Here is a 16,205-nt window from a genome sequence, read left to right as displayed (position 1 = left end):
AAGTGTTCGGATCTCTGACATGTTACATGTCAGCTCTGAGGTCCTGTTGTGACCGAGTGCTGCTCGGTAACCGCAGCTTGTTTTAGTTCTCATTTGGTAAGAGGAAAAGATTTTTGTTGTTTTTAAAAATATATTTTTAAAATAAGTTATTGATCATTGGGACATGCAAAGTGGACATGATGATGAATTCTTTTTAAAGAGATGTTTACTGTATGCATTATTATTCATGTTGATAAATGTGATGAATCACTTGAACGTGGACTAACGTGACAGTCTGTATCAGAGACTCTGTGGACGTGTTGACTCTCTAACAGGACAGAAGGAGACGTGCGAGCAGCAGGACGGCGGAGCGACACTGAACGCAGCTTTATATCAGACTGCTGCTTCGTTCACACCATATAAGGACTTCCTGTTTACAGCTGAAGCATGAAGGCAGACTCACGTTTCCGTGCAGGTCCGTGTTCAGCAACATGACGGCACACGTCAGAGTGTGAACGCTGTCTGAGAGAAGGAGAGGGGGACGGACAGAGACAGGTGAGTGTCAGTCAGGTGGACAGACAAGTGGACAGACAAGTGGACAGACGGGTGGACAGCAAGGTGGACAGACGGGTGGACAGACAAGTGGTCAGACGGGTGGACAGACAAGTGGACAGACAAATGGACAGACAAGTGGACAGACGGGTGGACAGACAAGTGGACAGACAAGTGGTCAGACAAGTGGTCAGACAAGTGGTCAGACAAGTGGACAGACAGGTGGACAGACGGGTGGACAGACAAGTGGACAGACGGGTGGACAGACAAGTGGTCAGACAAGTGGACAGACAGGTGGACAGACAAGTGGTCAGACGGGTGGACAGACAGGTGGACAGACTAGTGGTCAGACAGGTGGACAGACGGGTGGACAGACAAGTGGACAGACAGGTGGACAGACGGGTGGACAGACAAGTGGTCAGACAAGTGGACAGACGGGTGGACAGACTAGTGGTCAGACAGGTGGACAGACGGGTGTGTACCTTCGGTGTTGAGGCTCTCGGGGTTACACTGTCTGTACCTCCTGGAGAAGTGAGCGAGGACTCTCTCCCTCTCCTGCGTCTCCCCCATCAGGGCGAACTGTCTCAGGAACATCCTGAACAAACGGCACGCCGTTAGTCGCCCTCTGATGTCACCAACCTGTGTGACATCACAGCTGCACTCACCTCAGCGCCTGGTCGATGGTCAGGCCGGTGAAGTTGAAGTTACTGAGGTACTCCTGCGCCACCATCTGGCTGAACTCATTACTGCAGACACAAACACTGCATTGATATCCACAGACAGAAGACTGAATGCAAGGATTAGGTTGCTAGGCAACAGAGGCAGCACAGCACGATAAACAGGAAGTCTTTCACTGAGCAGTCAGACCTCCAAGTGAAAAGAACACACACACACACACACACACACACACACACACACACACACACACACACACACACACACGTTAGCCCTTCAACTGCACACCATGTACACACATTCCTTTATTTGAATCTCTTTTCTTGTAAATAATGTTTCTATTTCCTCAGATCTGTGCTGAGTGTCTGTGTGGACGTCTCCCTGCCTGGGATGAACAAAGTACTTCTATTCTGTGCGTGTGTCTCGACCAGGAATAGGACACGGGACCACATGATGATGTACCGTCTCCATGGCAACATCATCATAACAACAAACTGACAGACCTTCATCTCCTCCATGGTTACCAAGCACAGCGTGGTAAAACAGGTACAACATGACACACAGACACACACACTGACACGCACACTGACACACACAGACACACACTGACACACACACAGACACACACACTGACACGCACACTGACACAGACAGACACACACTGACACACACAGACACACACACTGACACACACACAGACACACTGACACACACAGACACACACTGACACACACACAGGACACACTGACACACACAGACACACACTGACACAGACAAACACACTGTCACAGACACACACACTGACACACACTGACACAGACACACACACTGACACACACACAGACACACACACTGACACACACACAGACACACACACTGACACACAGACACACACACTGACACAGACACACACACTGACACACACACACACTGACACAGACACACACACTGACACACACACTGACACGCACACTGACACAGACAGACCCACACCGACACACACACTGACACACTGACACAGACACACACACTGACACAGACACACACACTGACACAGACAGACACACACTGACACACTGACACAGACACACACACACTGACACAGACACAGACACAGACACACACACTGACACACACAGACACTGACACACACACACACTGACACAGACACACACTGACACGGACACACACACTGACACAGACACACACACTGACACAGACACACACAGACACACACTGACACAGACACTGACTTCTTGCTGAGGTGTCGGGCGACGTCTGACTTCTTGAAGCCATCCAGGCTGTAGAGGCGTTTGGCGAGACGTTTGGCCGCCTGCAGGTCGGGTTTCGTGCCGTTGGCCAGCGTGTCGTCACTGCCGCCAAGCGCCAGGCGCTCCGCCACGTCTGCCTGAGGGTACAGCAGCTCAGGCGGCCGGTTCACCGGACGCTCCCTGACAGCAAACACACACACAGTTATTTCAGGACTTTCACATCCGTTTTTACTGACCATAGATTCCTGGTTCCTGTTCTGGAGTTCCTCCCTCTGACAGAAACGGACAATAGAAAGGAGTTATTGATACCTGTCATTGATCAGTGATTTACAGCAGGAGACACAGCTTTGTGTCCAGCTCAGACCGATACCCTCAGGTCTCTCACGCTGACCGTTTTGTCAGTATCGGCAGTAATCAGTGATTATCTGTTGCCGTGGTAACGCTGGCAGCTAATGCAGCGTGACATTTAATGTTCTCAGAGGGATGATGACTTCTAGGTGTCCATGCTGAAAGGTTACTCCCACATTGTCTTCATGAAAATCTAACTTTGATGAGCTGACGACAGCAGCAGTGACGGACAGGTCAGGCGGTGCGTTCACTGACACAAAGACACACACACTGAGACACACACACTGAGACACACACACTGAGAGACACACACACACTGAGACACACACTGAGATACACACTGAGAGACACACTGAGACACACACACACACACTGAGACACACACTGAGACACACACACACTGAGATACACACTGAGACACACACACACTGAGACACACACACACACACACTGAGAGACACACACACACACACACTGAGAGACACACACTGAGACACACACTGAGACACACACACACACACACTGAGACACACACACGCACCGAGACACACGCACTGAGAGACACACACACACACACTGAGACACACACACTGAGAGACACACACACACTGAGAGACACACACTGAGACACACACTGAGACACACACACTGAGAGACACACACACACTGAGACACACACTGAGACACACACTGAGACACACACACTGAGAGACACACACACACACACACACTGAGACACACACACTGAGAGACACACACTCACACACACTGAGAGACACACACACACTGAGAGACACACACACACACACTGAGAGACACACACTGAGACACACACTGAGACACACTGAGACACACACACACACCGAGACACACGCACTGAGAGACACACACACACACACACTGAGACACACACACACACACACTGAGACACACACACACACTCACACTAAGAACACACACACACACACACTAAGAACACACACACACACTGAGACACACACTCACACTAAGAACACACACACTGAGACACACACTGAGACACACACTGAGACACACACTGAGAGACACACACTGAGACACACACACTGAGAGACACACACTGAGAGACACACACTGAGACACACACACACTGAGAGACACACACTGAGAGACACACACTGAGACACACACACTGAGACACACACACACTGAGACACACACACACTGAGACACACACTGAGACACACACACACACTGAGACACACACACACTGAGACACACACACACACTGAGACACACACACACACACTGAGACACACACACACACACACTGAGACACACACAAACTGAGACACACACACACTCACACTAAGAACACACACACTGAGAGACACACTGAGACACACACTGAGACACACACACTGAGACACACACTCACACTAAGAACACACACACTGAGAGACACACTGACACACACACACACACACTGAGACACACACACACTCACACTAAGAACACACACACACTAAGAACACACACACTGAGAGACACACTGACACACACACACACACACACTAAGAACACACACACACACTAAGAACACACACACACTAAGAACACACACACACACACTGAAGCTGTTTATAACTGCAGCAGCGTCTCAAAGATCAGAACTCGAGGAGGACCGCTCTCCAGTAACCTGCTGCTCTGCCGGGACGTCCGCTCTCCATCAGCTGCTCAGTAATTAGAGTAAAGTGACAGGAAGTGAGGTCAGACTGAACGAGGCCAGAAAGCAGGAAGTGGGCGATGTGGCCTGCATCTACTTCCCTTAATGAGGTTCAGCTTCCCTTCAGAGGGTCAGAGGAGCAGCTTTCAGTTGTCTTTAGAGCGGACCACTGTCACATCAGCCAATCAGAGTGAGCGCCACCTCTGACATCATCGACCTGTCCTGTCCAACAAAAAGAACCTATCGTTTTCTGTTTCAGAGGCCTGCAGTAACTGCTTCTCTCCACCGGTGGCACCAGAGAGTCCAAAGAGTTCCAACCTGAGGTCCAACACCCCCTCTGGGGGTCACCAGAGACGACAGGTGGGTTCACAGGGTGTTTGGTTCAAGTCACACACATTGATCGTGTGTTAATACGATCAATGTGTGTGATCGGTGTGTGTGATCAGGGTGTGTGTGATCGGTGTGTGTGTGATCAGTGTGTGTGATCGGTGTGTGTGTGATCAGTGTGTGCGATCGGTGTGTGTGATCAGTGTGTGTGATCGGTGTGTGTGTGATCAGTGTGTGCGATCGGTGTGTGTGATCAGTGTGTGTGATCGGTGTGTGTGATCGGTGTGTGTGTGATCGGTGTGTGTGATCGGTGTGTGTGATCGGTGTGTGTGTGATCGGTGTGTGTGATCGGTGTGTGTGTGATCGGTGTGTGTGATCGGTGTGTGTGACGTGTGTGTCCGCGGTCAGCGTGTGGAGCGGCGCCGCAGTCAGACTAGGACTGTAGAAGCATTTCCTGCGTCCTGTGGAGCTGCGGCGGGTTATTTCTGGCCTGGATGAATGGGTTGTGTTGCTAAGCGTAGGAAGGACCGGCCGACAGAAACATCCGGACTCTGTGCATCCACACACACTGACACACACTGACACACACTGACACACACACACAGACACACACACACAGCAGGACACACACACACACACACAGCAGCTTCTCCTGCTCCAGAGCTCAGGCGGACTCACACATTCAGAGGACACACAGTCCAAACATCAGGACATGCGTCCAGTCGTCTCATTTCTGACTTGGTGTGAGGTCACAGTGACCTTTGACCTCTAGATTCTTATCAGTTCCTCCCTGTGCTGCAGACCACCCTGATCCAATGACCAGGACGGACAGACGGACAGAACCTCCACCTGGACACCTGCCCCCCCGCACTGAGGTTAGTTTGACCCAGCAGCAGAGAGCGAGGCTTAAAACAGCATGAGAGAGGAGGAGGAGGAGGAGGAGGAGGACGAAGCAGAGACACGGTTATTTTCCAGGGTGTGTCCCCACAACATCCAAACCACCAACACACACACACAGACACACACACACACATCAGGATCTGATTTTCATGGAGAGAATGTGTCGCTCTGATTCAAAGCCACAGAGTCCGTCCCCACATTCACTGGAACGACTTTATCCAGCGGATCAACACTGTTCTGTTAACACCACACATTTAAGGACAATCCAAACACAACAGCAACACAACCAGAAGACACACCTGATGGTCACATGACCACAGGTCCACGGTCAGAGCCAACCCCTGATCACAAAGCTTGAGGTCTGCACACGGAGAATCAGACGTGTTGGAATCAATAATCAAAGCGATCAATCCGTCAGCACGTCGTCAAACCCCCACAAAACCATCTGAAACTGTCCCCCGAGCCGACGGCTACACCTGCTGCAGGTCAGGTCAGCTAGCAGCTAGCAGCTAGCAGCTAGCGTTACAGAGCCTGAACATCATCAGGCTGGTGTTTGGTCTGGATGATGCAGCTCGTCCTTCAGTCTGTGGCACTTGGACCAGGACGGTGTGATGTGACAGAATGATTCTGCCAGGATCAGCTGGTTTCTATGAGCTGAAACTGAAGTGACCGTCATTCTGGTCACGTGCTGTCAACCAATCAAAAGAGTCTGTCTGACAAACTGTGGACTCCGTGTGTGCGTCTGCACCGTCCTCACAGCGGGACCAGCAGGCCCACGCAGACATGGCCGGGTTCTGCCTGTAGCCATGACAGAGCAGCAGTGACCAATCAGAACACACTGGCTGATCATGTGACAGGAAGAGAAAGTGTGAGCTCTTGAGGACTCACCTGTACACGGCTGGGTAAGGTGGGGCATACATGTACCTGTCCTCCAAAGCCCCGCCCCCCCAGCACAGCAGGTAGTTAGCCATGGTGTCGGGGCCCCGCCCACTCTCACTCAACGTCTGCTGCCGAGCGCAGCCGCCAATCAAACATCCACATCAATGCCTCTGAGCCGCGGGGAGAAACCCGGTGAAGGTTTGCCACCATCCTGTCCCAGTCCTCCGTCAGCGTCCCGTCCAGAGCCTCAGCTCGGTCTGCTCCTCATTAATGTGTTAGTCCTCCCCCTCCCTGCTCCGTCAGCTCCTCCTGCCCCTCCCTGCTCCGTCAGCTCCTCCTCCCCCTCCCTGCTCCGTCAGCTCCTCCTGCCCCTCCCTGCTCCGTCAGCTCCTCCTCCCCCTCCCTGCTCCGTCAGCTCCTCCTCCCCCTCCCTGCTCCGTCAGCTCCTCCTCCTCCGCTTCTTTCTTCCACGGTAAGATCTCAGCTCTGCTCTCAGCAGCTTCAGATCAACTTTCTCTCGGTCGATCTCTCCTCCTCCTGCCCCCCTCTCCATCAGCTGGCGTAGTTTCCTCCTCTGAGGGGAAGGAGGTATGTGTTTCCTCCCATTTGAACCAGGACGCCCCTCCCCCTCCTCCCCCTCCTCTCCTTCCCTCTTCCTCTCTTTGTCTCCTCTTACCTTCCTGGAAGTTCCTCCTCTCACAAACACAGTGAGAACAAGCAGCACAAAATGTAAACAGAGAAGAGAAGAGCTGAACAGCAGAGGTCAGAGGTCAGAGGTCAGAGCAGGCAGACAACAGCTGGGAAAGATCAACATCAATGGAGGAGGAGGAGGAGGGGCAGGAGGAGGAGGAGGAGGAGGAGGAGGAGGAGGGGCAGGAGGAGGAGGAGGAGGAGGAGAGGAGGAGGAGGGGGAGGAGGAGGAGGAGGAGGAGCCTTTACCGAAAAAATGTAGGGGTGTGTTAGAGGAGAGAGAGTTTCTCTAAAACTGGCTGAATTATTCCATCTGGAACCTGATAAGTCTGTGTGTGTGTGTGTGTGTGTCTGTCTGTGTGTGTGTGTGTGTGTCTTTGTGTGTGTGTGTGTCTGTGTGTGTGTCTGTGTGTGTGTCTGTGTGTGTGTGTCTGTCTGTGCGTGTGTGTCTGTCTGTGTGTGTGTGTGTGTCTGTGTGTGTGTGTGTGTCTTTGTGTGTGTCTGTGTGTGTGTCTGTCTGTGCGTGTGTGTCTGTCTGTGTGTGTGTGTGTGTCTTTGTGTGTGTCTGTGTGTGTGTGTTTGTTTGTCTGTGTGTGTCTGTGTGTGTTTGTGTGTGTGTGTCTGTGTGTGTGTCTGTGTGTGTCTGTGTGTGTGTCTGTGTGTGTGTCTGTCTGTGTGTGTCTGTGTGTGTGTGTGTGTGTGTCTGTCTGTGTGTGTGTGTGTGTCTTTGTGTGTGTGTGTGTCTGTGTGTGTGTCTGTGTGTGTGTCTGTGTGTGTGTGTCTGTCTGTGCGTGTGTGTCTGTCTGTGTGTGTGTGTGTGTCTGTGTGTGTGTGTGTGTCTGTGTGTGTGTCTGTCTGTGCGTGTGTGTCTGTCTGTGTGTGTGTGTGTGTCTTTGTGTGTGTCTGTGTGTGTCTGTGTGTGTGTGTGTCTGTGTGTGTGTGTTTGTTTGTCTGTGTGTGTCTGTGTGTGTTTGTGTGTGTGTGTCTGTGTGTGTGTCTGTGTGTGTCTGTGTGTGTGTCTGTGTGTGTGTCTGTCTGTGTGTGTCTGTGTGTGTGTGTTTGTTTGTCTGTGTGTGTGTCTGTGTGTGTGTGTTTGTTTGTCTGTGTGTGTGTTTGTGTGTCTGTGTGTGTGTGTGTGTGTGTGTCTGTGTCTGTGTCTGTGTGTGTGTGTGTGTGTCTGTGTGTGTGTCTGTGTCTGTGTGTGTGTGTCTGTGTCTGTGTGTGTGTTTGTTTGTCTGTGTGTGTGTTTGTGTGTCTGTGTGTGTGTCTGTGTGTGTGTGTCTGTCTGTGCGTGTGTGTCTGTCTGTGTGTGTGTGTGTGTCTGTGTGTGTGTGTCTTTGTGTGTGTCTGTGTGTGTGTCTGTCTGTGCGTGTGTGTCTGTCTGTGTGTGTGTGTGTGTCTTTGTGTGTGTCTGTGTGTGTCTGTGTGTGTGTGTGTCTGTGTGTGTGTGTTTGTTTGTCTGTGTGTGTTTGTGTGTGTGTGTCTGTGTGTGTGTCTGTGTGTGTCTGTGTGTGTGTCTGTGTGTGTGTCTGTCTGTGTGTGTCTGTGTGTGTGTGTTTGTTTGTCTGTGTGTGTGTCTGTGTGTGTGTGTTTGTTTGTCTGTGTGTGTGTCTGTGTGTGTGTTGTGTGTCTGTGTGTGTGTCTGTGTGTGTGTGTGTCTGTGTCTGTGTGTGTGTGTGTCTGTGTCTGTGTGTGTGTGTGTGTGTCTGTGTGTGTGTCTGTGTCTGTGTGTGTGTGTGTCTGTGTCTGTGTGTGTGTTTGTTTGTCTGTGTGTGTGTTTGTGTGTCTGTGTGTGTGTCTGTGTGTGTGTGTGTGTGTGTCTGTGTGTGTGTGTGTGTGTGTCTGTGAAGGGGAGGAGAAGCTGCTGTGAGATCCTGATCCAGATTTCTTTCACTTAGTTTGTTTTCTGCTTGAAATAATAAAGTTTGACTTTGAATCCACGCCCGGCTGAAACATGAAGCACAGAAAACCTGCAGCAGGGAAATGACTCCGAGTCCTAGATTTCAGCTAAAAACTGTCCATTATTCAAGAGTCTGTCACTGCACAGAGCAGGAAGCTAAAGCTAACCACGCTAACCATTCAAACGCTGTGTATGTATGTGACAAACGGTGCAGCGCCCCTTCAGGCCAGCCACAGTATGACGGGGAGGCCCCACAGGAAGAAACCACAGGTCAGAGCCAGGATTCACTTCAGATGCTTTCATACATTCTCACACTTTCACACACACTCACACACAGTGTGAATCACAGTCATCCTCACAGTCCAGTCCTCAGCACAAACGGCATCATGTGTCGGTGCTGCCACCCGGTGGCTGATCTGTTACAGACATGTAAACTGCAGTCGGCCTGTAGACAAACAAGTTCTGACTATTTGATGTAAACACCACTTTTAAAACTACTTCTTCCTGTCACATGATCAGTCGGTGTGCTCTGATTGGTCAGCTCCATCCTGTGTGCAGTCAGAGAGCAGTCAGTGTGTGTGTGTGTGTCTGCAGTCAGAGTGTGTGTGTGTGTGTGTGTCTGCAGTCAGAGAGCAGTCAGTGTGTGTGTGTGTGTGTCTGCAGTCAGTGTGTGTGTGTGTGTGTCTGCAGTCAGAGAGCAGTCAGAGTGTGTGTGTGTGTCTGCAGTCAGAGTGTGTGTGTGTGTGTCTGCAGTCAGAGAGCAGTCAGAGTGTGTGTGTCTGCAGTCAGAGTGTGTGTGTGTGTGTCTGCAGTCAGAGTGTGTAACTGTCTGCAGTCAGAGAGCAGTCAGAGTGTGTGTGTGTGTGTTTGCAGTCAGAGAGCAGTCAGAGTGTGTGTGTGCAGAATCACTCAGGTATTCAGACAGAGACTCTGAGTGTGGGTCATGTGACTGCTGCTCACAGTGACTCCATCATGGCGTCCTGCTGAGACGGACTGGACTTTTAGTTCTTACGGGTCTCGTTGGAGTGAACTCTTTGTTTCTGGAGGATTTTAACAGTTTTGATGACTTTGATGGTTCAAAGACCACAGAAACAGAAACACAGCTGTGAAAACTCACCTGCAGCTGCTGTGGAGCGACGGCGCCGAGCACGCCTTTCGGAAGCCATCTTTGTGAGAGCGACGCCAGTTCTCTTTCTCCGACCTGGAGGGCCGCGGCGGGGTGGTGGAGTCGTCCTTGGAGCCTCCTTGGGGCCCCGCCCCCGAGGCACTGAGGGTGATTTCAGAGCGGGACATTTCCGAGGGGGCTGACGGGTCGGGGCGGGCCAGCGGGGCGAAGCTCAGCTCGATGATCTGCTTGGCGCTCTCACAGATCTGACTCTGCACATACAGACATGTTAGTGGTACCTCTTACTGTCCCGCGCTCAGACGCCTCTCCCCTCGCCGCCGCTCTCCTACCTGGATCTCTGGGGTGAGTGTCGGTAGGTCAAAGGTGAACACAGACGTAGAGCCTGAGGTGAGCAGATCGACGCTGTCCAGGCTGCTGTATGAGGTGCCTTTGGCCCGATGAGACTCCATGATGCTCTCAAAATGGCGGCTGAAGGAGTCCAGATTGCTGTCAGAGGGTCTGCGGGGGCTGCCGATGGAGATCGGAGACTTTAGGCCGCCGTGGGTTTCTGCGGACGCTTCCAGCGACCTGATGAGAGACGTGTTTGTAGTGATGAACACCTGAAGATGATTTTTAATGTGAAACACTGTGAAGCTCCGCCCCCTCACCCCTTCAAAACCTCCATCGCCTCCTTGGCAGCTCTCTGTTTTTGTCGGTCGCCTTGCATCCTGACGCTGGCCCAGCTCACCACTCCTTCCTCCTCCTCTTCCTCCTCGTCCTCCTCCTCATCCTCGCCCTTCTTCCATGTGGTCTGGGCTTTGGGGGAGGCCTCCACGGGGCTGTAGACGGAGTTTCTCAGGACGTCATGGTTACTCCTGAAGGCGGAGTCATCCTCCTCGGCTGCCTCTGCTTCCGCCCTCATTACCTGCACAGCGATCAATAATCAATAATCATTATTCTGTGACACTCTGCTGCCTGACTAACTGCCAGGTGACCACAGCTCACCTCGTCCAGGTCGGTCTCCCGGTAGCAGCGCAGCGGCACTGCGTCCAAGTCGGTCTCAGAGTATTTGATGGTTCGGCGGATGATACCCGTCTTGGGGGTGGAGGCTCGGGGGTCGGAGGTCACCAGCTCCACCTCGATCTGCCGGACCTCGTGGTGTGACAGCTTTTGGCGCGCGCTGTCTGGAATCCTCCTGTGATTGGTTGGCTTCAGGTGGAGGGATGAGGGCGGGGTGGGGCTGGGTGAGCCACTGGTGGGAGGCGTTGTGGGCGGAGCTTCTGCAGGAGGAATGGAGTAGTCTGAAGTTCTAAAGCTTCAACACTGTTACATACAAACACAATAATTTATAAAGAAATGTCCTGGAGCAGCCTTCACCTCACTGCACGGGCTTTTCAGGAAGTGGGGACAGAGAGGGGGCGGTCAGCCCGACAGAAGGTAACGCACACACAATCGTATATAAATGATCATCATCAGTTCCCCTGGGATTAATAAAGTATTTCTGATTCTGATGTGACCCAGGCTGAGCAGGAAGGCTGAGATGAGGACCAGCAGCTGAGTCATAGTGCAGCACCGTGAGCCCAGCAGAGCGCCGTCAGAGCGCCGTCAGAGCGCCCGTCAGAGCGCCGTCAGAGCGCCATCAGAGCGCCCGTCAGAGCGCCCGTCAGAGCGCCCGTCAGAGCGCCATCAGAGCGCCCGTCAGAGCGCCGTCAGAGCGCCGTCAGAGCGCCCGTCAGAGCGCCGTCAGAGCGCCATCAGAGTGCCCGTCAGAGCACCATCAGAGCACCGTCAGAGCGCCCGTCAGAGCGCCCGTCAGAGCTGGAGTTAAGCTGCAGCTAATTGGTTTAAAGAGGAGCTCCAGCAGCTGCTTGTTTACTGAGGGTGTAAACAAGCAGGAGAAAAGACGGAACGGCCCTTTACTGCAGACTGAGTCCATCACCCGCACTGACTGGATGTGAACTCATTTAAAAAGCAAAGATCACAGGATCAATGATCAATGATCATTGATCATTGATCATAGATCATTGATCATTGATCCTTGGATTCTGTGCTCAGTGACCTGTGCTTGTTCTTCTACACCACCTTTGCTGCAGCGACTGTTCTCCGTCTGGCCTCCAAACAGGAACTCCCACTTGGCTCGGGCGATCTTCTGTGACCGTGAGGCCGGAGTCGTGGCTGAGCCGGCGTCCGACTGCAGAGGACAGAGAGCAACCTGATCAGACTTCAGGCGGGAACGTCAGTGGACTCTCAGGCTAATTCATATAGCATGAACCACAAAGACCTCGGCTCACGGCCTTCATGATCATATGTCGGTGACTGTACACGCGCCTTACTGTAAAACATCAGGAACACAAACTGTGCAGTGATGAATTCTGGACAGGACATCAGAGACCACCTGACAGGAGCTCCTCTGTGGTTCAGAGACCTCTCCTGGTTCTAGTGCACACTGCTCTAGCTGTGGGCGTGAGGAAGCTGAAGTGGGAGTGAGAGGTTCTAGGGATCTGTCAACAGGTTTAAAGGTTCTTTGGTTCCTTTGAATTGATCTAAGGGTCACTGATAAGGCTCTCCTGGTCATGTGTTTTAGAAGGTCTTAAACAGACCAGGGTCTAGAGGGCCTACCATAAATCTAGATGATCCTAAAGTGTTTCATTATCAGGGACCGTGGAGTTAACTGGTTCTGCTTCATGACATCATCCTGAAGGACGTCAGGATGCTTCGATCAGACAGACCTGAGTCCTGTTACAGGTTTATTGATCACAGTCTGTGATCGCACACTAACTAAACAAAGACAGGGACTACATGCTGACGTCCTCACACACAGACCCCCCCTTCCAGCAGACCTGTATCCCAGAGCCGCTGTCTGCCGTGTCGTGGCTGGACTGGCTCGAGGTTTCAGGGGACAGACTGTCATTCCTGTCTTGCTGTGAACTGTCTCCCAGGCTGCCCGTCACCCCGCTGGAGCTCCGAGAGGATGAGCCAGTGGCCCCGCTGTGATCCTGGACCTCCTCCCTCTGATCCATGGAGACGCTCACAGCCCGTCTCTTACACTCCTGCTCTGTGGACTTCTCTCCGCTGTCTCCTCCCTCCGCCTTAACTCTGGACTGTGAGAGCTCAGCCTCCCTCCACTCCGGCTGCCTGGAGGTCCAGCTCACAGGCAGAGCTTCAGTGTTTGGACTGGACACATGTCTCCTGTGGATTTCAGGGCTGTCCTCAGCTGACCGGTCAAACATGTGATCGCACTTCCATCGCTCTGTGGCAGGTGAATTACGGTCTCCAGTGTACTGGGGGGGCTGGTACCGGTGCAGAGCTGACAGGTCCTTGTTGGGTGATGAACTCCGTTGCTGCCGTGGGTCTAACACCGGGGACTGGGAGGCGGCCACACGGTGTAACCGAGCCGGCATAGCCGGGGACGCTGGTGAAGAGAGGCCTCTCTGGGACGGCAGAGGGGAGATGCGTCCCGGTTTAGTGTGAGGTGCTGGTTTGTCTGCCTTCCAGCTCTGGCTCTGGTTCTGTTTGTCCACATGCAGAGGCTCGGGGGGGTTCTGCCCCTGACGAGTGCTGTACAGGTGGTATGGACCCTCAGACCTCAGGGACTCAGTGTGAGGATGAGTTGGAGAGGGCGTCCGTCTTTCTGCAAACACGCTGGACAGTTTGCTCGCCTCCACGGCCAGCTTAGATGCCACTTCAGGATTTGAGAAAGGAGAGACGCTCCGACTGCCGTCAGTGGAGCTGACTGCATCGCTGGCTCTGCTGCTGCAGCGGGGCGGCCTCGGGGGAGGATTGGCACTGTGGTGTACACTGTTGACAGTGTGATGGGAGTCCACAGTCCTGGTGGGAGCGTCATGCTGGATGTCTGTGGGCCTCCCTGCAGGTAGAGGTGGGTGAAATTTGCTGGACAACCTGGAGCTCTCATCCCCCAGCCACGGCCTCTGCTGGCTTTGGGCCGGGGAGTGAAGAGCTGAGGATGGAGCCACAGAGTGGGATGAGTAGCCAGTGTGGGCACACAGGTGGTCAGAGGCAGGACTTCTGGGTAATCCATTCACTGAACTGCGGCAGATTCCCCTGTCTAGCTCCAGCAGCTGGGCCTTGGAAGGTAAGGTGAGGGTGCTGCGGGGCAGGATGGGTGAGCCCCCCCATGAGCGGCAGCGAGGATACTGGCTGTGCCGTGTCAGGGTTGGACTGCAGTTCTCTAGAACGTGACCTGATAACCGGCGCCTGATTTCTGGGGACCCAAACTCCTCTAAGGCCCTGTAGGTGGCGTCTCTGGCGACTGCGTCCACCGCAGCCCTCTGCAGGTAAGGCGACCCCGAGGAGGGTAGGGGGGACAGGAGAGAGGATCGCCCGGTGCTGGCTGGCCGCTGTACCACACTGGATCGCTGAGCCTCTTCTGGGGGTGAGCGTACCACCCCTCTGTCCTCCTCAGAGGACTGCTTGGTTTGTTTTGGCACAGGGAGGTGCGGTGGCCAGCCATGCTGTGAACGTTGGCCTTGTCTATGTAGCCAAAGGACACCACAGAGGTCTTCCCCTCCTCACTCGCCACACCTGGGACTTCGTATGACCTGCGGCTGCTGGTGGGAGTGGAGGGCACCGTCAGCCTCCCAGAGGAGGTGGATGAGGAGGAGATGGGCACCCTGGCTTGGTAAGGATCCATGTCAGAGGAGAATGTGTGTCTGAGGGGGCCATGATGGTCTGGACCGGTTGTTCCTGGAGCTAAACACTCAAGAAGCTGACCAAAACTGTCGTACATCACGTCCTGCCGTTGGAACTGCGTCGGAGAGCCTGTAGCATCAGGGTTTTGTAAGTGAAAGCTGACTGAGTGTCTTGAGGGCTTCGAGGAGGGTAAGCTGTGGTTCCTACCCCCAATGTGCTGTTGGAGGATGGGGGAGAGATCCGGACTGCGGTTAGGGCTTGAGTGGGAGGAGCTCCTCTGAGCGTGGGGGGGCCCGTCCGGGCACTGAAGCATCAGGTGAGCCGTCCCACCGTCTCCTCTCCCCGGCAGCTTGCCGTCCTCCTCAGCCACGGACCTCACCTCGACGTACAGGTGCAGAACTTTACCTGCCTGAGACATGCCTGCCTCTCACAACGTCTCTGACCACGTCAGCCCAAAGACCTGCCGGGGCTCAGCGGCGTGATCAGGGGCAGAGCTGGAGGTCCATCCTCAACCGTCAACCTGCAGCAGGAAGCAGAGACAACATTAACCGTGTATCCTCCACAGTATCACTGTCCAACACAACCCACAGACACACAACACAAAAAGAGGAGGCCTGAGCTAACGTCATACAACCAGCAGGAGGCTGCAGAGGAGCAGAGAGCAGCAGGGGCAGAGAGAGGAGGCAGAGGAGACACGGGGAGCAGGAGGAGGACCCTCAGAGGGACTGGGCACCAGGAGGACGCCCTGTACTGGTAGCAGTCTGATCATCATCATGTGTCTCTGTGTGTGTGTGTGTCTGTGTGTGTGTGTCTCTCTCTCTCTGTCTCTGTGTGTGTCTCTCTGTGTGTGTGTGTCTGTCTTCCTCTGTGTGTGTGTGTCTGTCTTCCTCTGTGTGTGTGTGTCTCTCTCTGTCTATGTGTGTCTCTCTCTCTCTGTCTCTGTGTGTGTCTCTCTGTGTGTGTGTGTGTCTGTCTTCCTCTGTGTGTGTGTGTCTGTCTTCCTCTGTGTGTGTGTCTCTTTCTCTGTCTCTGTGTGTCTCTCTCTGTGTGTCTCTGTGTGTGTGTGTGTGTGTCTGTGTCTCTCTCTGTCTGTGTCTCTCTCTCTCTGTGTCTCTGTGTGTCTCTCTGTCTCTGTGTGTGTGTCTCTCTCTGTGTGTCTCTGTGTCTCTCTCTCTCTCTCTGTGTCTCTCTGTCTCTGTGTGTGTGTGTGTCTGTCTTCCTCTG

General features: G+C 53.3%; 1 protein-coding gene across 2 annotated transcripts in view; it reads right to left on the bottom strand.

The window, feature by feature from the left end:
* LOC114446890 (PH and SEC7 domain-containing protein 1-like) overlaps positions 1-16,205 on the bottom strand; it is a 32,266-nt gene that overhangs the window by 9,282 nt on the left and 6,779 nt on the right. The window contains exons 1-10 of one of the 2 annotated variants that reach the window (XM_028422771.1): positions 13,172-14,576; positions 12,414-12,522; positions 11,337-11,611; positions 11,000-11,256; positions 10,682-10,919; positions 10,344-10,603; positions 2,460-2,657; positions 1,197-1,277; positions 1,014-1,126; positions 443-501 (exon numbers count right to left, since the gene is read on the bottom strand). In XM_028422771.1, coding sequence (XP_028278572.1) covers positions 443-501; positions 1,014-1,126; positions 1,197-1,277; positions 2,460-2,657; positions 10,344-10,603; positions 10,682-10,919; positions 11,000-11,256; positions 11,337-11,611; positions 12,414-12,522; positions 13,172-13,732 — 2,151 coding nt within the window. In that variant the 5' untranslated portion in view covers positions 13,733-14,576. Of the gene's footprint in view, positions 1-442; positions 502-1,013; positions 1,127-1,196; positions 1,278-2,459; positions 2,658-10,343; positions 10,604-10,681; positions 10,920-10,999; positions 11,257-11,336; positions 11,612-12,413; positions 12,523-13,171; positions 14,577-16,205 lie in introns of those variants that run through there. The other variant, XM_028422772.1, reaches the window with a different exon arrangement.

Source organism: Parambassis ranga, chromosome 15 (genome assembly GCF_900634625.1).
Source record: "Parambassis ranga chromosome 15, fParRan2.1, whole genome shotgun sequence".
NCBI classification, from domain to species: Eukaryota; Metazoa; Chordata; class Actinopteri; family Ambassidae; genus Parambassis; species Parambassis ranga.
Note: the sequence above shows the minus strand (reverse complement) of the source record. Positions and strands in the feature narration are given on the sequence as shown.